The sequence below is a fragment of the Asterias rubens genome, chromosome 18, assembly GCF_902459465.1.
Source record: "Asterias rubens chromosome 18, eAstRub1.3, whole genome shotgun sequence".
Classification (NCBI taxonomy): Eukaryota; Metazoa; Echinodermata; class Asteroidea; order Forcipulatida; family Asteriidae; genus Asterias; species Asterias rubens.
In genome coordinates this window covers 3,841,865-3,863,838 of record NC_047079.1, presented here as the reverse complement: position 1 = coordinate 3,863,838, position 21,974 = coordinate 3,841,865, and the positions used below count along the sequence as shown (strand labels likewise).

Sequence of the window (21,974 nt, the reverse complement as noted above, 5' to 3'; positions counted from 1 at the left end):
TTAAAACTCAAACTTGATTATAGCTACATTAGTAAACAGAACTCATGCAATCTTTTCTAGTAAATTTGTTTTTTTCTGTTAATATTTTGTGAGTCGCAAAATGCAAAGAGGCTCCATCAATGTGGAGTTTAAAAAAACAAAACTCACAACTTTGAAGTTTTGATAAATTGATGGTGCTGAAACTTTTTTCCCGGTCGGAACTTGTAAGTGTTCCTCTACTGGTACGCAGTTTTGATATTCGGCATAGTCGTAAATATCTTCCTTCGGGATATCTTCCTTGTGTTTTGGCCGCTAAAACCAGAAAAATTACCTTTATTTTATTTACATTAAAGGCAGTGGACACTATTGGTAATTACTCATAAGATTTATTAGCATAAAACCTTACTTGGTAACGAGTAATGGGGAGAGGTTGGTAGAATAAAACATTGTGAGAAATGGCTCACTCTGAAGCGGAGTAGTTTTCGAGAAAGAAGTAATTTTCCACGAATTTGATCTTCAGACCTTTCAGATTTATAATTTGAGGTCTCGGAATCAAGCATCTGAAAGCACACAACTTTGTGTGACAAGGGTGTTTTTTATTTCATTATTATCTCGCAACTTTGACTACCGATTGAGCTCAAATTTTCACAGGTTTGTTATTTTATGCATATGTTGAGATACAGCAAGTGAGAAGACTGGTCTTGGACAATAACCAATAGTGTCCAGTGTCTTTAATTTGTTTACCGGGTACTTACTTGTCTGTTCTACTTATATATGCTGTTAAAGAGTCTGTACATTGGTAATAACTCTGAAAATTAGTGTTGATAAAAAATGACTTGGTAAAGTATAGCAGCTTTGGATAATATACAGTGTAATGCATTGTTGAGAAACATTTCACTTCAAAGTACTGCAGTTAATGGCAAAATGCATGTACGTGTACGTGATCCCAACAAAATATATTATACACATAATGAATGTTTATGAGTGCAATGGTGCGAATATGTTCATGAGTTGAAAGATGGAATGTTCTATTCAATGAGGCGGAGCCGAGTTGAATGGAACATTCCAGCTTTCAACGAATGAACATTTTCGCACCATTGCACGAATGAAAAACATTCATTATTTGTTTTATATAACATCCAAGTAGATCTTTGTCATTTTGATTGAAAGATACAACTTTTAAAACAAACAAAGCGTAGGCCGACAATTTTTAATTGTAGAAGCCGAATGCTAGTAATGTTACTGATATGCCTTGCAGTAACACTGCTGCGTTACCAAAGACACGCGCACGCAGTGATGTTTTTACTCAGCTTTTTCGTTCCATCCGAAAAGTACCGTTGCACGCTGGCAGCGTGCAATGGTACTTTTCGGATGGAACGAAAAAGCACGGTGAGTGACTCAGTGTGTATTGGTACTTTTATTTGCTATCACGTGACGGACAATCCTCCAATCAAATGGCAAGGATCTCTTGGGTGTTATATAAAAGAAACTATTTTTAGTTGATGTGTATTCCTATTCGGGATTATTCTTCCTGCGTGGACAAATTTAGTCTGGATTCTCAGCGATATCTCAAAAACACGACCAGCTTTTGAAATGAAGTTTTCATGGGTTATAGTTTAACCATATGTACATGTACATGTACATGTATAGTACATGTACATCTAGGATTGAAACATCTGAAGGGTTCCAAAATCCAAACGGATACAAACCCTTATCACAGCATTTTCACTTCTTTTTTTAGGTAGAAATTAAAACAAATTACAGACACAGAAATATATGCTCACCATAATAAAAACTAATTGCAGCATTTTTGGTTATACTGATCGTACGCAGCAGTGCTGATGAAAGAGATTTACAAGTTGGTGTTGCACAAACCACCCAAGAGGGTGCCACTACACTTGTACATGTAGATAAACAATTGCTACTTGTCTGGTCAAGTGGCGAATATGACCTACAATGTAGGCTTACACAGATTGGTATAATTTTGCTGAAAACAAAACGGTCATATTCATAATACATGTACTTCAAACCTGTAGTAGATCAGGGAAAAGAATCCCAATGAAATATAAATAATATTAAAAATAATAATAACAGGGGAAAATTTCATTCGGCAATTCTGCAAAACAAAATATTTCAATTGAACAGATTTTTGTGCACAGGAGTGAATGCTGATATTGAGTAGCAAATGATGATCTTTGAGTTGCAACTATCACATTTTGCGTAGCATTTTGCTCTGCTATACAGGGAAAACAATCACAAAAATATGACATTCTTGTAGAGCACATTTCAGTTCTAGGAGAACTCTCAATGACCTTCACAAACAAAATACAGGTAATCTACAAATTAGCTCAACCATTTGAAACTACATCAAATATTGTGAAAACAGGTAAGATTTGAGAAAGCTCAGTTGTAAAAATGAGTTAATCGAAGGCAATAAGGTGTTACAAATTTGCAGAAGCAATAATATGACTGCATTAGGTTTGAGTTATGTATGAACAAAATTGATCCTATGGAAAAAAAAAGGAAAAAAAAAACAGAAACCTTGTGCCCAAGCTAATTTTCTACAGCCTTAACAAATAAGCAGAGCGAAAGAACTTTGGGTTTGAAGTAGGCCTACAACTTTGCTAAGCGAAAATTTGCAGGAAACCAGTCACAATCCATGTCCACCACTTGTTTGACTGGTAACCCATCATGTATGTGCTTAGAAAACCTTTCTGTGCACTAAGCTGAATTTCAAAGAAACTTCAGACAATTTTAACCCTCCTACTGTCTGACCTATCAATACCATCCACTGCGGTCTTGAATGCTACATGAACTATGCCAGACAGTAATATCATGTGGTGAATTCATCTGTTCGGTACACAGTCAACCCTCCTACTATCTGACCGTTTAATATCATCCACTGCGGTTGTGAATGCTACATGAACTATGCCAGCCAGCAATATCATGTGGTGAATTCATCTGTACGGTACACAGTCAACCCTCCTACTGTCTGACTGTTCAATACCATCCACTGCGGTCGTGAATGCTACATGAACTATGCCAGACAGTAATATCATGTGGTGAATTCATCTGTTCGGTACAGTCAACCCTCCTACTGTCTGACCGCTCAATACCATCCACTGCAGTTGTAGTGAATGCTACATGAACTATACCAGCCAGCAATATCATGTGGTGAATTCATCTGTTCGGTACACAGTCAACCCTCCTACTGTCCGACCGTTCAATACCATCCACTGCATTCGTGAACGCTACATGAACTATGCCAGCCAGCAATATCATGTGGTGAATTCATCTGTTCGGTACACAGTCAACCCTCCTACTGTCTGACTGTTCAATACCATTCACTGCATTCGTGAACGCTACATGAACTATGCCAGCCAGCAATATCATGTGGTGATTTATCTGTTCTGTACACAGTCAACCCTCCTACTGTCTGACTGTTCAATACCATTCACTGCAGTTGTAGTGAACGCTAAATGAACTACATGTATGCCAGACAGTAATATCATGTGGTGAATTCATCTGTTCTGTACACAGTCAACCCTCCTACTGTCTGACCGTTCAATACCATCCACTGCTGTTGTAGTGAATGCTTAAATGAACTAACTTAATCTAGAAAATGCTAGATTGAAAGTAGTAGGAGGGCCATCTGAAATAAAGCATGAAGTATTTTGGAGAAACTTTACAGTATGATCAAGTTTGATTTATATAAAGCAAAACGTAACAAATTTGTTTTGGCAAAAAAAAACAAATTCCGTTTTAAAACAGAGGAACCACATCCCTGATGACATCAACAGAAGACCATCTTTTATGATTCAACCACTGCTGCAGATTTAGAGCTTTTACAGGTGATGTTAGCTTGATCAAGCGAACAAAACAAAAAAAACTGCTTTTCGCAATTTTCTTAAACAAACTCACAATTTTGAAGTTTTGATATATGGAACTGGATTCTGTTTTTGGTGACGCAGGTTCGGGAGAAAGTTGTACATCGTCGTAGAACTCATCCACTACTGGCTAGAGTTGGACATAAAACTCCATTTAAAATAACGTGCTAAACTTTAAAAGTTATACAAAAATTTTACAGGAGAAGAAAGATCATTTTGGAAACCCTGTCCATAACGGAATGGCCACTTGTACATTCCATGGCATCTCCCGGCAGGCAAGAGTTAGTCCTACAATACGTGCAGGAGAAATTTCACATTTCCTATAATTACTGTGTACAACATGAAATTAAGAACTGGGGTTAAAAAAAAGGGGTTAAATCGTGTTTTCTTAAACACAATCTAACAACTTGCAGCGTACAAATAGGAAACTCTAACAATAAAGTTGATCTTTCTCAGGCCCTGAATTTCATTCTTTAGAGGACAAGCCTGTTTCAACTATAAACACTTCCATTGTAAAATCTACAGAAAACCTTTTAAAGCCATTGGACCCTTTCGGTACAGAAAAAAATAAATAAAAGTTCACAGATTTACAAATAACTTACAGGGTTTACAGAAGGTAGTGGTGAAAGACTTCTCTTGAAATATTATTCCATGAAATGCTTTACTTTTTGAGAAAACAGTAAAACAATACGAATTCTCGTTAGCGAGAATTACAGATTTATTTTAAACACATGTCATGACACTGCGAAACGCGCGGATACAAGGGTGGGTTTCCCGTTATTTTCTCCCGACTCCGATGACCGATTGAGCCTAAATTTTCATAGGTTTGTTATTTGATATAGAAGTTGTGATACACGAAGTGTGGGCCCTGGACAATACTGTTTACCGAAAGGGTCCAATGGCTTTAAGGGGCACAAAGGCCAAGATCAGGGCAACCAAGGCTCTGTCCTCCAGTATTCTTAAACCAGAACTTTTTATTTTATTTTTTATTGTGATCAAGTAATGTGGTAGCTGAGTGAAAAACAAAACAACAATTATCTGTCCCCCTGTACTCTTAAACCAGATTTTTTTTTTTTTTCGAAAATTGTGATCAAGTTATGTGGTAGCTGAGTGAAAAACAAATCAACAATAATAAAGACAAGTGTTTTTGATACAGAAGAATGCATTATGTTTAAACTATTGTACCAACAACACACAATATATGTACATGTACTTGTACGTTCAAACAACAACATTCAATAAACATGCGCTGAATGGAGAAATTTCTTGGTGATTATCATTCACAATAGAATAGAATATTGAGATTATAACAAAAGAATGGATCTCCTTTTTTACCTGGTCTGCTGCGCCTTCGCCTCCCTGTTTCTCAAAGGCCTTCAAGATGTCCGAGACCATCCCTCGCTGTGCGGTGGATTCCTTCCGCTGGCCCTGGGTCATCTCCTCCATGAACTTCTTAAGAAGGTGGCCCATGTCTAGAGGATTCAAGGCCTAGAAGATAAGAAAAGGAGCAGTAGATAGGGTTATAGATCAATAACAAAAAATTAAAAAAGGATGACCCCAAAAAACTTACTTAAGAATAACAATAATAACAACTGTATTTCTATAGCGCCTAATAGCTCCAAAAGAAAGTCTCTAAGTGCTCAGAGGAACAAAATAATAATTATGTATATGATGAATTGAACAGAAATGTTTTTTAGAAGAGTCTTGAAACTTGAGATAGTAGTGGCTTGTTTGACGTGTAGTGGGAGATTGTTCAATAAATGAGGTGTAGAAAACTTGGTGAGAAGCAGTGCAGCTGTTGAAGGTATGAACTACTTTGAGAAAGAATTCCCGTTGAAGTAATAATGGGTTACATGTGTAAGTAATTTTTCACCCCGAAACATTTTGCTCTACAAAATGTACTTGCTACATGTAAGCAAACATCGGTGGGTATCCATTGCAACCCAATGTACGATACATTGAACTTTAGCTGGTAACCCAATCTCGCTTAGAAAGTTTTTTCTGCACTCAGCAGGGCCAAATTCATGGCTCTGCTTACCGCTAGCAAAAATATAAAAAATAACATTCATTTATCGACATATTTTACATATTAGCAGGGAATGATTACTCGTGCGCACACCATGTCACTAGGCATTTCGCTTGTACAGCTAGCGCATAAACTCAATGCCTGCAAATTAAGCAACGAATGGTGACCGTAAGCGCATAACTCAGTGTTAAGCAGAGTCATGAAGTTAGGCACAGTTTTTTGGGGGTGATAGAGTTTCACACATCTCCACTTCTCAAGCAATTACACTGGCTCCCAGTTGCCCAACGCATTCAATTCCGTACTACATGTATGGTCCACACATGTAAATCCCTCAATCACTGTGCCCGGATTATCTCTCCTCTCTCCCTTCACTCGAAACATGTTCTTATTCTCTTCTTCTGGTAAATCACTTTCAGTTCACAAAACCCATAAACTTGCAGGTGACAGGGTCTTTTCTATTGCTGCTCCCCAATTATGGAATTCTTTACCTATCTAAACCAGAAACTCCAACAGTGTCCCAGCCTTCACACATGCTCTCAAATCCCACCTTTTTCCCTCATCATAGCTGGCCGACTTTGTCTGTGTTCTGTCTTTTCCCCTTCTTTCTTCAGCGTCTTGTATCCTTTGGCAATTTGGCGCTTTACATGTACAAATACAGTTGTTATTAATATAGGTTTTCTCAGTCAATTTCGGAAAATGAGCAGCCAAATTAACCACCAAGCTATTCTATTTCGCGAATGCTACTCAGAAGGGTCATTCGATATCGTTTCACGATAAGTCCAATTTAATGTTGCATCATTCAATTTAACAAAATAATCATTCAATTTAACAATTTATCAAAGCAACATTCAAATTCGCAGACGCTTATTTAGGCGTGTGTGTCACGAAAAAGAATGAAGCTACGCTAAATTGAACACAGTGCTAAAGGAATTTGACTCGACTCAACACAAAATTGAATGGCAGAATTCTGAATTTGAAACTCAGTAAAAACATGAGAGGCAGAACAGCTTTAATTTGAACGCATGAACATTAAATTGACTGCTCATTTGCCGAATTTGACCGAGAAAACCTATAGTATTATTATTAATTAAAAAAAAAGTTACCTCAATATAAATGAGAACCTCGCCGTCTTTCATGATTTTCATGGATCCTTTTCTCTTTGCCTCCTTCTGTCCAGCCAGCATCATCTCTCGTCCCTCCAGCGGAAACTTAAACTGCGAGACGTCTCCGTCCTCCGTGTAGCACGTCAGATAACCTTTCTCGATTGTGATGAACTTCTTCCGCCATTTTGACTCGCCGTATTTTGCTCCCATCACATTGATGTAACCTGTGAGAAGTGGATAATTGTTGTTTAAAAATAAAATGGGTAATTCCACGTAAACACAGAGATCGCACACGCCTGCATATTACATTGTAACTACTCCTACTTTTTGGAAGCACACACTCATTACCACTTTTATGCTTCTTCACTGCGCTCCTCGTTTGGTTTACTACGCCAGAACAGTAAATGACACAACGAACAAAGGATATATGCTTTTCACGGATCAGACTTTTGAGTCATCGCTGGAGTTTGTCTGTGGAGAACATCTTCCTTGACACCAAGGGTTTGCTTATTATTATTAATTTTTATGCTTCTCGAGATTAGTAATGATATTTTATTCAGACAGCATGGGATGTAGACTTGCATGCACGAGGAATGCACTAAATAAAGTGGCTACGCCATGAAAGAATGTCTTCCTTCTGTGCAAAACAAAACTGGATTTTCTCAATTTTTTTTACAAGTCTCAAATTTATTTGAACATTTTGGGGACCACCTTTGTTCCACATGCATTGCTTTAACGCGAGAAGAAAACGGGTCCCAATGTTCCAATATGCACAAGACTTACACAGCCTATCGTATTGACCCAAGTTTTTAATAAAAGATTATTTTACACTAACCTGATAGGTAGCCTTTGTCATCAATGCTGAGCTGTGGAGACATATCTTTGCCCTTTTTCTCTCTCTTGAAGAAATTTGCAACCGTTCCAACAACTGTCAAGAATGAAACTTGTGATATTTATACATTTTAAAAACATTTTAAGGCCGTGTACGAATTGGCGACTTTGGCTACAGCTACAGCTAGGGCGCGCGCGTCTGCTGTTCTTCAACACTGATGACTGAGAGACGCGCTGATCTAGCCGTAGCTGTAGCCAAAGTCGCAAATTCGGACACGGCCTTCCTTGAATAATGTTAAACATCATTCAAGTTCATAGTTGGCCTCGCGGCCAAGACTTTTTTTAATTTCGTAACCTGAACGGGTCAGAAAAGTTAGTCTGGAAAATTTAAGCATGGTGCTTCACTTCATGAAGGACTATAGTTTCATAGAGCTGCTTAAGCAGAAAATATTGCTGAACATTTGTCTGCTTAGCAAAAAAGAGCAAGATACCAGTCACAAACTGTACTTAAGCGACGTGGTGTTTTGGCTGGTAAGCTTAATCTGGTAAGCATAATTTTGTTGTGCTTAGCTACTTTTTGTGCTGAAGCAGCTCTCTGAATGGTGTTTGAAGCTTTGCATGGTGTGGAGAATAAGAGTAACTATAAATATAAATAATATGCTCGTCTTCAGGAGAAAGCAGAGTATACTGTTTGAAACGCCGAGATCAAACTGGCTCTTTTCAGAGCCACCACTCCTTCAAAAGAAAAACTCATGGTTGTACCCGCGAATTTACTATTCATATTTATCATTATAGTTACTCTTATCCAGCTCTATGAAATAGGGCCCTGGCGTGAAGCAATAACAAAAAAGAAGAACGAGTCTTCGAGGACCACTTCTTGTTTTTTTGTTCTTTTTTTTCAGGGCGAGTCTCACCTTTGGCTGTGAGATCTTCGCTGGTGGTGCGTGTCGACGTTTCGCTTTTCTCTACGTACCCCGTCGATGGGACAAGCTCGTTCCCCATGGTAGCATAGTTCTTCAAAACCTAGAAAATGACCGAATGAAATAATAAAACAATAACAGAGTCTTACATGTATCAACCAATAAGGTAACCTAGGCAGTTGGACAGAGAAAATTATTTTCAAGATCCGTTTTGAAACTGTTGAATTATGATGAGACCGATTCATGTATCAGCTTATAAGGACGTTAAAGGGAAAGTACACAGTTGGTAGTTACTCAAAACAAATATTACCTTAAAAACTTTCTTGGTAACGAGCATTGGAGAGCTTTTGATAGTGTAAAACATTGTGTGAAACGACTTTCACTGAAGTAACGTAGTTTTTGAGAAAGAGGTAATTTCTCACTAAAATAATAAAATACTTCTAGCTAGAAGTGGTGGTTTGAACATCAGCTGGCGAAGCCTAGAGCATAAGCCAGAGCCCAAGCCGAGGTTTAGGAAGGCCCCAGAGCGCTTGACCACTCTGCTACAACTAGCAAAATATTAGTAAATCAACAGTTATACATTGTAATGTGGAGCAATCCAATAAGACACGCCCACTACAACAACTGCCTTTCAACACAGTTCCATGGATGGTTCCATCCCATCGTTCATGAACAGCGCACTCCACAACGCATCTGGTTTGCTTTTTTTTATGAATTGAAAAAAAAACACGTAAGTATTTATCGGTTTGACGAGTTTGCTCTGAAGTGTTAACTCTGGGCCTAGTGATCTCCAAACGCTTATTAGAGCCGCTACCACGTCGCCCTCTTGTGACCCCTATAAACAAACAAACCTCGATCCATTTATCGGCATCCTCCTTGGATTCGGCACTGAACAGCTCCGTCCCTCGGTTGGGATGGTTGAGACTGAACACATTCTTCCTCTTCCCTTCCTGTCCGACGAACGACACGTCAAATCCGAACAGAACCATGTCCAGAGCATGTTTCTTGGAGTCGTAATTCTTGTAGCCTAACAGATGCATGTCCTTAGCGAGACAGTACCGTTTGTCCCACTGCCCGAAGGATTTCTTGGAGATGGTTTTCCCTTTCCCTTGACTGTACAATATTCCGAGATGGTCCACTTTGGGGTCCTTTTCATATTGCTGCTTAAATATGTCAAACTTGTCCTTCTTCTTTTTGGCGTTGGCGTTGGCATCAACACTACAAAATACAAACATAAACAAATTGGGGTAACAACATTATGAGTCATACAGACCTGAGTCACACAGACTGTTTTGTACATACACGGTGCTCGGCTACTGTGGTAGTAGAAACATCCTACAGTTGCATTCAGTCCTACTTCCCTTTTATCCACTGCTTCTTGTCCTCAGCGAGTACCCTTATAGCTCCTTAAATTTCTTTTTAAATTGTTTGTGGTTGACGCATGCATTTGATTCATACATTTTGTGCTGTGAATTGTACCTTACATGTACATGCTTTAAAAAAAAGTTTTTGCCTGGTTTGGTTTGTATAAATTTCTAATCTTTTAAAGACACTGGACACTATTGGTAATTGTCAAAAACCAGTCTTCTCACTTGGTGTATCTCAACATATGCACAAAATAACAAACCTGTGAAAATTTGAACTCAATTGGTCGTCAAAGTTGCGAGATAATAATGGAAGGAAAAAACACCCTGCACACGAAGTTGTGTGCTTTCTAATGCTTGATTTGGGTACCTCAAAATCTAATTCTGAGGTCTTGAACTTCCAATTCAAAGAAAATTACTTTTTTCTTGAAAACTATACTTCAGAGGAAGTCGTTTCTCACAATGTTTTATACTATGAACATTGCTTGTTATACCAAGTAAGTTTTTATGCTAACAGTTAATTTGAGTAATTACCAATAGTGTCCACTGCCTTAAAACTATTTCTGATTTGGGGTTGAACAAAAAAAAATGACTGGATGAGCAGGAGTTGAGTAGTTATTTTTCAGGGATGCGGTTGCCATGGCTACACTTACTCTACTGTTTGATTCCTCTGGATTTCATCTTCATCGTAATCTTCGTAATCAGTGGATCCCCAACTGTCTTCTTCATCTCGGACTACAGAGGAAAAAACACAACAATCAAATTGTCTATAGCAGAAGCTAAATTTGCAAAGGGGATAAATAAGTTTTTTTTTTGGGGGGGGGGGGGGGCTGTGTGTGTTTACCCTTACACCAATGTGTGTAAGCACTGTATACTCGGTACTTTCCCGAGTCCTGTGAATTAAAATTGTTGTAAGTGGTGTTTGAAGCTTTATATGATAAGAAAATAATGTTTTAGAAAGATGTTTTAAAAGTAGAATACAAGGATCCACACAAATTTGCCTCGAAATTGCGCGGTTTAGCTATTAATTTGCGAACTACATGTAACACGATCTGCCATTCATGGGAGTCAATGGCCGACCTTGTTAGTCGACGACGTAAAAGGAAAATCCACGCAATTTCGAGTGATACTTGTGTGGATCATTGTATTGTACTTTTAAAATATCTTTCTAATCATATGCATTTTATAACAAACGGTTATAAACGCTTTTCAAAGACCAACTCGTCGGATCCAAGGCAATGCGTTCCTTTAAGGCTGAGGACATGATTGAAAACAAAAAATTTTGATACTGTAACAGAAAATTAGTTGTTTGAGTCAAACACTTGAGGACAAATAAGTAGCTTACAATTCATATGATCGGGCATCATTTCATAATCGGACAGTTCTTCTTGCGGCTGAGACGACGAGCTAGAATTGAAGGAGATAAACGTCCCCCCACTGTCCGTTGCTTCTGGCTCGCTACTGGCTGGCATGGATAGGTGTGGCATGGTCGATGACTTCACACCATACTTCTTGACTGGCGCCTAGAGAAAATCAAATCAAAAAAAAAAAACTGTTGAAGATTAATTTCTTCTAAGGTACAAAAATCAGGCAAGTAGCAAAATTTGCTGACTGATTTGTATGTACACATGGTGTATGCTTCAATAGATTTTTAAGACAATTTCAATTCAATCAAAACTTTTCGTATTTTTCCCAAGAGCAAACAATATCAGAAATCAGACTAAAGTAGGAAGAATATTATGCTAGGAAAATATACATGTATGTTTTCTTTAAACCCATATCTGCATAACTACACGATTTCCCGTAGAACACACAACCGCTGTTAGCGCCCAACTTCAGGAAACTCTAAGATGAACAAGAAGTTAGTGTCTGTCTTTATTTCCTCATTATACTACCGGATATGAGATGGGCAAACTATATATCACATTATAAAGATAATAGACCCTTCCCATGAAGTATGCTACATGTAACTACATTCACGCATGCGTACAGACCCTATTGGTTGGCAAACGCCATAGAGTTGTGCACTAAGCAGACGGCCAATCGTGTCTGCTTCACGCACCCATTACCCGTATTCAAAACAGCCCTCATTTTGCCAACCAAAATGTTAGTGCGCACGCGCTATGTGCAATTTACATATTTCATAGAAAGGGTCTATTAGGCGCTCTTTCCATTTTAATGATATGTATGTGTATTTGCATCAGGTCACCTCAGTGGTTTCTTTCCCTACCTTTCACCTCTATGGAGCTCAGTTCGAGTCCCATCTCATACTGGAGACCTTGCATGTGGATTGGGTTTACAGTCACTACCTGTTTGCCTGGGTTTAGCCCCAATGGGATGATGGTCAAGGGTTTTGCTTAAGGACCAGGACTTGAACCCAAACTCAGCTGATCAGAAACACACGAGCCTGAGTCCAGTGCATTTCTTTGACCGCTTCAGCCAGGACAAGCCATTAATCGAAATTCTGACATGTATTTCTTTATTCTAGAGTTGCCTGATCTTAATCTTTCACCAAAAACTGTCAATTCACGGATGTAACCAAAAATTATCTACCAAGGGTGCACAATTCCTGTTCAACACTGTTTTAAATAAACCAAAAACACCACAAAGATAATAACTTGCAGGTTAGGATCATTGTCTACATCCTCAATTACGACATACGATGCAGAATAAAAATTTGCAAAAACATTCGGCTGAAAGTGAAACTTGACTGAAATGTTTGATTTTGATAGCAATACTTATTGGATTTGTAGGAGGATCAAAGAATATAAGTATCAAAGGTCTTGTCCCAAACACTTTCGCTTTTAAAGAAAACTATTCTTTTCCTCATAGGTTCTCACTTATCAACTGTTTTTTCATAGTTGGTCATGAAAAATCCTTCGGAGCACCACATCAGCTCGGGGCTGTTTTACTTCTCAGGGAGCTGAGAAAGATTAAAAAGGGATGTTAATGGCCCAATGATAAATTTTAACCATGCTAAAATTTGTCAAGGGACCCGGAAACTAAATTGCGCCGGTGTGAAATGGGCTTCAAAGTCTATGGAAGAACTTTTGAAGACTTTTGAAGACCAATGCCTCTGTGGCCTACATATATATTCCACGCCTGCTGATGTGGTTTTTAGTAGTCCATTTGGCAAATGCATGAAAATAGTGAAAAATTATCTCCAACTTCCAAGTGGAAAGCATCTCTACTTTAAGCCAGTGGACACTATTAGTAATTGTCAAAGACTAGTCTTCTCACTTGGTGTATCTCAACATACATGTATGCATGAAATAACAAACCTGTGAAAATTTGAGCTCAATTGGTCGTCGAAGTTGCGAGATAACTATGAAAGAAAAACAACCTTGTCACACGAAGTTGTGTGTTTCAGATGCTTGATTTGAGACCTCAAGTTCAAGACTTGAGGTCTCAAAATCAAATTCGTGGAAAAATTACTTCTTTCTCGAAAACTACATTACTTCAGAGGGAGCCGTTTCTCACAGTGTTTTAAACTATCAACAGCTCCCCATTAATCGTTACCAAGAAAGGTTTCATGCTACTAATTATTTTGAGTAATTACCAATAGTACTAGTGTCCACTGCCTTTAAAACACCTGAAAATAGTAATAGTGAAAATTGTTCTCCAAGTGGTCCGGCTGGCTGGTTTTGGAAAGCATCTCTACTTAAAATAAAAAATTGACTATAGTGAAGGAAGCCAACATAGAGTTAGATAGCTCAGTTGGTAGAGCGCCGGCACGTTAATCCGGAGGCCAACCCTGCTCTAGTAAATTTGTCTTTGTTCAGCCCCAAATCATTTAAAATTAACCCAGTCTCCATGGTCACTTTTGATAGTGAAAAAGCTGGTACTAGTGAAATAGTAACCTAACTTGTCCCCCTTGCTAGTAAAGCTAAGTAACCCTGTATTGAGGCATTGCATGGTGAGGTATCAATATATGTATTTGGTTTGCGGTAACACCATGTGTGCATGGTGAGGTATCAATATATGTATTTGGTTTGCGGTAACACCATGTGTGTATGGTGAGGTAATGACCCATTTCACCTGACGTCATCAGCAGAAAAATCTTGATTGCGCCATACTGGTGGGCGATTTCACTGTGCGTTTTCATATATAACTCTATGCTGCGCGTCATGCAGTAAAGTGTGCATTTTAGGCGACGCTGCGTTAATACACGTAAACCTAACTGCCAACCAATATGGTGAGCGTGGCATTGGTCGCCGCGCGTGATGCGCGTGCAAGGGGTCAATAGTTGTTTGGTTTGCAGTAACACCATGTGTGTATCTACTCCGCGGTAGTAGAATATAGAAAAGACAGTTCTCTACAGAACAAACTCTACCTGGCAAGTAGACACACACATGGTGTTACTGCAAACCAAATAAAGACAGCAAAAAAAGTAACGCGGCTGTTGTAAAAGCACCTATAATTTTAAAATTGTTACTCTTATTCTAAAAATGAAAATACCATGATTGATCTCTCCTGTGATTCAGCGTGAAGCTAATAGCGGGAATTTTGAAAAGCTGTTCTTGTCAACAGGAGTTACTGCAACAATGGAAATGGGCACTTGTCACCTGTAATCACTTACCGCGACAACAATACTCGACCAATTGTAACAACGAGGTGTCAAAATCACCGTAATTAAATTTTCCGTCTCCTGGTATTTTCAATTTTAGGATATGAGTAACAATTTTAAAATTCTAGGTGCTTTTACAACAGCCGCGTTACTTTTTTTGCTGTCTTTATATATTAATACAAATAACCTTCTGAAGCTACAAAAGATAAAGTTACTTTTACAGGTTTTTCTGGTACGAAATCATCCGGATCTTCGTACGCCTCCATATCATCTATGACTCTGATTGGCGGGCGTTTGGTGGTAGGCACAGGCGGTGTCTGTAACTTTGTTGGCGGCTCATAGAAGTTGTCGATCCTATAACGATAAAAGTACACACAAAATAAGATAACAGTTTTTTTCTCAAACAATGTGATTTTCGGTTCAAATTCATCCATTTATTCTCACTATATGGCAGTTTGATTTCAATTTTTTTAAACCAATGAAATATATTTGCTCTTCCAAAAAAAACAAAAAAACTTTCTTACATGACAGTATGAATAGAGACTTCAATTCCTAGTATACAAGAAATGCAAAATCGGGGTATACTGTAAAGGATGTCTATTTGGAGTAAACAAAACCAACATAAAAGGGAAACAAAATTGCATAATGTACATGAACATAGCATAAACTATACAATCAGGTACAGGCAATGCACGTTCTTGTATTGACCCCTTGCAGGAGACAGCAAAAACACCTTATTGTGATGATTACAGGTGAATTGGGTCAATACAAACGTATTTCAAACAATGCATGCATTGCAAATCACACAAACATTTTATCAATTAAGAACTGGGCCCAATTTCATAGAGCTGCTTAAGCAAACAATTTTGCTAAAGCAAAAAAATCCTTGCCTAGTAAAATCAGATTACCGGCCAAGACTCCACTCAATTGTTATGCTAAGTGAACAACAGCTAAATACCAGTCACAAGCAATGTATACATGTATGGCGTGACATTTTTGCCAGTAACATGTGAGCTATGCAGCTCTATGAAATTGGAACTTGGTTATAGTTAGAATTAAACACATGCACTTTGCTTTAACCATAAAATAAGTCAGTTTCATGACAGCTCTACATGTATAATGTACTTGCATGGGAAAATAAACAGTTAAGTCTTATACCAAAGTGCATTGATACAAAATAACAAACTGAGTACTGAGTAGAAATTAATACTGAGTAGAATTAATGATTGCCATTAGAAACCCATCGGAAAAACATCAGGCTAGATTTTCTCGTAGAAAAAAAGTTGAGCTAGTTTGTCTTTGTGGGTTATGTTCGAACAAAGTAGTTTTAATGATTGCCATTTTAGAAGCCCATTGGAAAATCATTTAGCTAGATTTTATTTGTGGATTTTTTAAATGGTTTCAAAATTAATTGCCAGATGTAAACTGAGCTGATTGCGAGAAGATTCACATAGGAGAATCAATGAGCTACATCTAGTTTTCTTTATGGGTTCATGTTCGTAGAACACAGTATTTTTTTTTTTCACTTTGCCTTTCACTATTGATTTGCAACGTCTCAGGATCCTCTCAGATATAGTCGTGTGGAAGTGTCCAAGCCGTGACACTTGTGTCCTTAACCAAGACACCATTGCTTCGTCCTTCGGATGGGACGTAAAGCCGTTGGTCCCATGTGTTGTGTAACGCATGTTAAAGAACCCAGTGCACTTGTTCGATGGTCTTTCCCAGGGCTTCTGAATGATAAAACCATACTCTCTTCTGTAAAAGGGTCAAAACCCCCCCTGTTTTGTCCGCCATACCACTCTTGCAAAGAGCCATATGGCCGACAACTCTTTTGAGTGAAAGAAGGGTATTTTCAACTCGATTTAGAGTGAAACTCGTTCCAATTTCACTAAAACGAGTGAAACTGGGAGCAAACCTCTTTTACAGAGATAGCCAAGGAAGAAAAATAATTCAAAAATTCTTCAAATTATTGACCTTTGGTCTGATCATATGATCATTTCTTTATAGTACGAAAGTACGAAAGTTTTACCAATAAGATCCAAAATAGAAAGAAATAGTTTAAATAGGGAGAAAACTGTTTTATCTCGCACTATGATGTTGATCGGTATCGATTTATAACACCAACAGGATTAACTTCAACAAGATTATGTCATAAAATCATGTAACACATTTCCAGCGCACATTCCCACTTCAGAGGAGTTTCATTTTTTGCCCAGATGGCATCCAAAGTATGAGCCTAATTTGTTACATGATTTTATCATCAAGGTGCCGGCCTGGCTGTTGGAACATGATCAGGAATGTTAACACAGCTGTAATATTATTTTTAGGTTTTTACCCATATACACCGATGTGTGTTAGCACTGTATACTCAGTACTTTCCCGAGTCCTGTGAAAAAACACAGCTGTAATGTTACTCAATGTACTGTCAGCCGCTTTATACTGTCCACCAACACTGTTAAAACATCTTTCAAACTATAGAGAGCCATTGCACACTGTCCGATGAACATTTGAGACTTAATTTGCATATTATTGATTACAGTTATACACACTGGGAGAAAAATGGCTTCCTCATCTTTATAATAGATTAAAAGATAAAACCAAGATACAGAAGAGTTTTTTTTTTTTTTTTTTGGGTGGGGGGGGGGGGGGCTGTGGGTGGGGGTGGCTGAGTTGAAAAAAATACCCCTCCTCTTCCAATGCCTTTATTTTTAATTTCTATAAGTAGTCTTGTTATATATGTATTTGGTGTCAGAACGGGGACTTGAACCCAAACTTTGCTGATCGGAAACACCAGAGCTTGAGTCCCATGCTCTTTATCGCTCATTCATGTGTACATGTATGTTCAACTTTCTCTTTTTCCCTTTTTAGTTTTAAAGGACACAAAAGGTAAACTTCACAAAACCAGACACCATAAACCGGAAACTTGTTCATTGTGAGGAGTTCAAGTGTGAGGCACAAAGGAAAAGGTAATGGTTTAACCATGGAGAAGGTCGACGACTTTCCTTGTATATTTAAACTGACGCATTCAAAGCGAAAACCACAGGAAATGACATACAAAAAAAATCCTTAAAAATGAAATAACATTTCCTCTTGGCGTGGAAATGAAGTTCCTTGATTCTGCCAAATGTCAACAGGTTTACAGACTCTACATCACTTCAATTAGATTTCTGCTTAAGGTCAAGGGTCAAATATGTTCATCTCTGTGATGGCAATTTTGGACTCTTTCAAGAAAATCTGATGGTGAAAGATTGAACAGTGAAAAATCCTGATATCAGGAAAAGTCCTGAGAAAACACATGCCAGATACTAATTTCAAAGAGGTGCTGCTCTCTAAATGTAAAAGAGTGAAAAACACCACTCTTTACATTTTGAGTTGTCCCTTGTAATATGGCTCTTTAAAAAATGTGGTGGTTATTTCACCGTCTTTTAAAGGGGTTTCACTCCAGGACAGAGTGAAAAATCACTCAAAAAATTGCAAACTTCAATCTAAAAGAGTGGAAGACCACTTGAAAAAGAGTTGTCCCTCGTATGGCTTTTCAAAGAGTGCGTTTTCACTCTTTTGCATTTAGAGAGTGCATATTTTCCTGCTCCTAGAAATTTCATTACAATGCTCAGCCAGTACAGTTTACCAGTCAAAATGCTACACAATGCCCATGGATTCCTCGAGACTGGTTCCCTTTGTTATCTTTTGCTAAGCAAATACCATCGTTAGCAACTTGGATTATCTGTCAGCTCAGTGGTATCAATATGAGAACAGAGGTCATCGCCTTGGTGAGATTCCAGTTTTAAGCAGAAAATACTGCATTCCTGCTTAGCGAAAATAAGCAGGACACCGGTCACAGCCAATACATGTGACAAGGTATTTTGGCTGGTAGCCTTATTCTGATCACATTATGTTCTTTTTCTTTGTTACTTTTAATGCTTAAAATACACTATATATGGCCCAGACCCTAGTTCAAAGTGCTATGAAGCACAACAAAAGTAGCTAAGTACAATAAAATTGTGCTTACCGGAATAATGCTACCAGCCGAACTAACATGCCACAAGTACAATTATCCTGCGGTATCCTGCTCATTTCTGCTTAGCAGAAAATTGTTAAGCGATATTTTCTGCTTAAGCAGCTCTATAAAATTGAGAACAGGTCTGTCTGTGGAGTTGTAGCAAACAAGCATGCAAGAACCAACAATGCAAAGACGAGGACAATTCTAACATGCATGCATTCACAAATTTCACCTGTCAATGGAACGCCCCCCCCCCCCCCCCCCCACCAATTGAAAAAAAGTTTTTGTTACAGTGGACAATAGTATGCCAGCCATAACAATGTAAGATTCGGATTGCTATTTATTGTAACTTTCCGACAAGACGAAGTACACAAGTTGCTTCCTTGTTTGTACAAGCTACAAATTCCCGCTCAAATACCTTTGTTCTGAGCTTCATTTTATTTCCGCACATTTCCTGGCCCACAGGGTGTGACTATCATCAACAACAAAAACCAGTAATGGTAAAAGCTTCATTTTCAGCCAAGGAATTAAAAAAAGATCTAGCGATTTTTGTTGAGGAAGTGTGAGGTGCTCCATTGTGCACCTTGCCAAAAGGGCTGATGCGAAAAGCTACACCATAAAAGAACAAGTACAAACTGTCCAACAGGGATGTTTTCCTATGTTATTTTCAATGAGTTTTCACTTTGTTTTACTTCAACTGCAGTGTAACTTTTTGTTACATTGCATGCGTATTTATCATTGTGTTCGGTTTGCAAAACCCGGCGGTAATTGAACGATTCTGAATAATGCAAGGATCTTCAATTGGGCACAAAATTGAAAATTGCAAGTCGTGTAAATTTGGTTGCCTGTATTTTGGCTTGGAAAAAGCTTTTAAAAAACATAATTCCGGCAAGAGGTAAATTTTGCATAAAAGTGTTTTTGTGTCCTTTAGTGGTACATGAGTAAATATTTGATACAAATAATATGGGGAAACTTTATCGACCATAAGCCCACTGACTAAAAGTTTTCCCCTTATGGAAAATTTGTTTTAATTTCTATCGGACCACTTCAAGTGGCACAAAATGAGTGACAAGAGGCAACGTAGGCAATTGCCACCGTTGTCTTTTTTTTTCTCAGGAATTTGGGGGAAGGGCGAGGGGCATCATGCATCATTGACTGTGAATTTCTAGAAAGAGGAAAGTCACTTCACTTAAAAGTTGTTCGTTCAACACGGAAACTCCTTGACCACCATTGTCTTAAGCCTTGCCTAGCGAGGGGGAAAAGTTGTTAGCAGTGAAAGAAAAGAGGAAAGAAGCTGTTATCACAACAACAGTGCACGGAATAAGGGCAGAGATGCTGAAGAAAATAGCAGTTAGTTGCAAGTCAACTATTTCCAGAACGTCACACTATTAAGGCAAGTATAACCAATTTAATACGTCATGAATTCATTCACTGCAGATTCGTAATAAATCTGCAGTGAACTGTTCAATCGCAAAAGTGCTTCTTATCTGAAAAAGGACACCTACACACAACAAAAAGTCTAATTTACTGTCTTATGTCATGGTTGTACATGTACATGTATGATGAATAAAATTTTTGCATAAAAAAATGGAAAACCATGAATTTTGATGAAAGTAGATGTACAAGTACTGTAGATCCCAATATGTACACCATCTTAGTTTAAGGGCTGTCTTTCGAAAAAATTATGTTTGAGTAAATATTTTTAACTTCAAGTCTTGCGGTTTTGTGGATTTTCTTCCCAAATTCCAGCGGCAAAAATCCCATTGGTTTTAAACACAAAAATTATGTTTGAGCAAATATTTTTAACTTCAAGTCTTGCGGTTTTGTGGATTTTCCTCCCAAATTCCAGCGGCAAAAATCCCATTGGTTTTAAACACAAGAGTTGTCAGTTGAGGTTTCCTAGCTGTACCATGTGTACTGTCCGAATATCGAAAAACAATAAAACAAACCAAAGCTTGTGCTCTAACTTACATACATGTACGAGAACTAAGACGTCACCATTGTGTCACTTGGATTTAAAAGCAAAGTATACCTTTGGTTTTTGGCAATGTTAGATTCGTTTTAATCCTAGATAATTGTAGAATACACTCACAATACTACCCTGTGAACCTTTCATTCCAAAAGGTTGAAGCGTTTTTGAGATATTGCCAACAATCTGGAGCAGTTAGTTTTTGGCAATGTTAGGTTGTTTTAATCCTAGATAATTGTAATGTAATCGCCTACAGTCACACTAACCTGTGAACATTTCATTTCAAAAGGTTGAAGAATTTTTGAGATATTGCCCAAAATCTGGAACGGGCGACTTTGAGGCGCTAGGTGGCAGCAGACTCACCAGGTAAATTTCCATTAATGACGTAGTTCTGAGCATGCGCACATTACCGAGAACAGTGGATTTCACCTGGTAAGTCTGCTGCCACCAAGCGTCCCAAAAGTTCCCCATTGCAATACACAATCTGAGCAATGTTTCATGCAGAAACATCTCTGAGATTGAAATGTTTTCGAATCCCTCTCTCCTCTGAAACCACATTCCATTAGTAGCTTAGGGGGGAATTGTTTCTTAAAGGCAGTAGACACTATTGAATAATTACTCAAAATAATTATTTGGTTTTAAACCTTTCTTGGTGACGAGTAATGGGGAGAGGTTGACGGTATAAAACATTGTGAGAAACGGCTCCCTCTGAAGTGCCATAGTTTTCGAGAAAGAAGTAATTCTCCACTAATTTGATTTCGAGACCTCAGATTTAGAACTTGAGGTCTCGAAATCAACCATCTTAACGCGCACAATGTCGTGTGACAAGGTTTTTTTTTCTTTCATTATTATCTCGCAACTTCGATGACCGATTGAGCTCAAATTTTCACAGGTTTGCTATTTTATGCATATGTTGAGATACACTAACTGTGGAGGCTAGTCTTTGACAATTACCAATAGTGTCCACTGCCTTTAAAATGTTACACAATGTACAACATCAGCAGCTGCAGTGCTTCTCACCAAGTACAATGTACGCGTTGTTATGATCATTAATTTGTTGAGCAATTACCAAAGGTATACCCTCCCTGTGTTTCAATTTTGTTGGTTCTACAAAAGTTGATGATTCTACAATGGCTAATGATATCGTACTAATTGCACATCAAAGATTTATAAAAAAAAATGCAGTGTGTAACAATGACTTACGATGCACTGTTGTCTGTTTCTGTAGTTTGTTGTCCAACTCTAACATTGTAGTAGCTGTCATCCTAAAACAAACAAGAATAAATGAAACAAAATTCAGAGGAAATTTGAGGTTTATTAATTTTGTC

The 21,974-nt window shown here is 38.1% G+C and overlaps 1 protein-coding gene across 8 annotated transcripts in view; it reads right to left on the bottom strand.

The window, feature by feature from the left end:
• LOC117302300 (actin filament-associated protein 1-like) overlaps positions 1-21,974 on the bottom strand; it is a 62,535-nt gene that overhangs the window by 12,105 nt on the left and 28,456 nt on the right. For 3 of the 8 annotated variants that reach the window (XM_033786182.1, XM_033786187.1, XM_033786184.1), the window contains exons 4-15: positions 21,850-21,911; positions 19,867-19,923; positions 14,893-15,031; positions 11,456-11,633; positions 10,764-10,845; positions 9,598-9,964; positions 8,741-8,849; positions 7,831-7,923; positions 6,996-7,219; positions 5,202-5,354; positions 3,901-3,996; positions 148-291 (exon numbers count right to left, since the gene is read on the bottom strand). In XM_033786182.1, coding sequence (XP_033642073.1) covers positions 148-291; positions 3,901-3,996; positions 5,202-5,354; positions 6,996-7,219; positions 7,831-7,923; positions 8,741-8,849; positions 9,598-9,964; positions 10,764-10,845; positions 11,456-11,633; positions 14,893-15,031; positions 19,867-19,923; positions 21,850-21,911 — 1,704 coding nt within the window. The remainder of the gene's footprint in view (positions 1-147; positions 292-3,900; positions 3,997-5,201; positions 5,355-6,995; positions 7,220-7,830; positions 7,924-8,740; positions 8,850-9,597; positions 9,965-10,763; positions 10,846-11,455; positions 11,634-14,892; positions 15,032-19,866; positions 19,924-21,849; positions 21,912-21,974) is intronic. The other 5 variants (XM_033786185.1, XM_033786186.1, XM_033786183.1 and 2 more) reach the window with 4 other exon arrangements.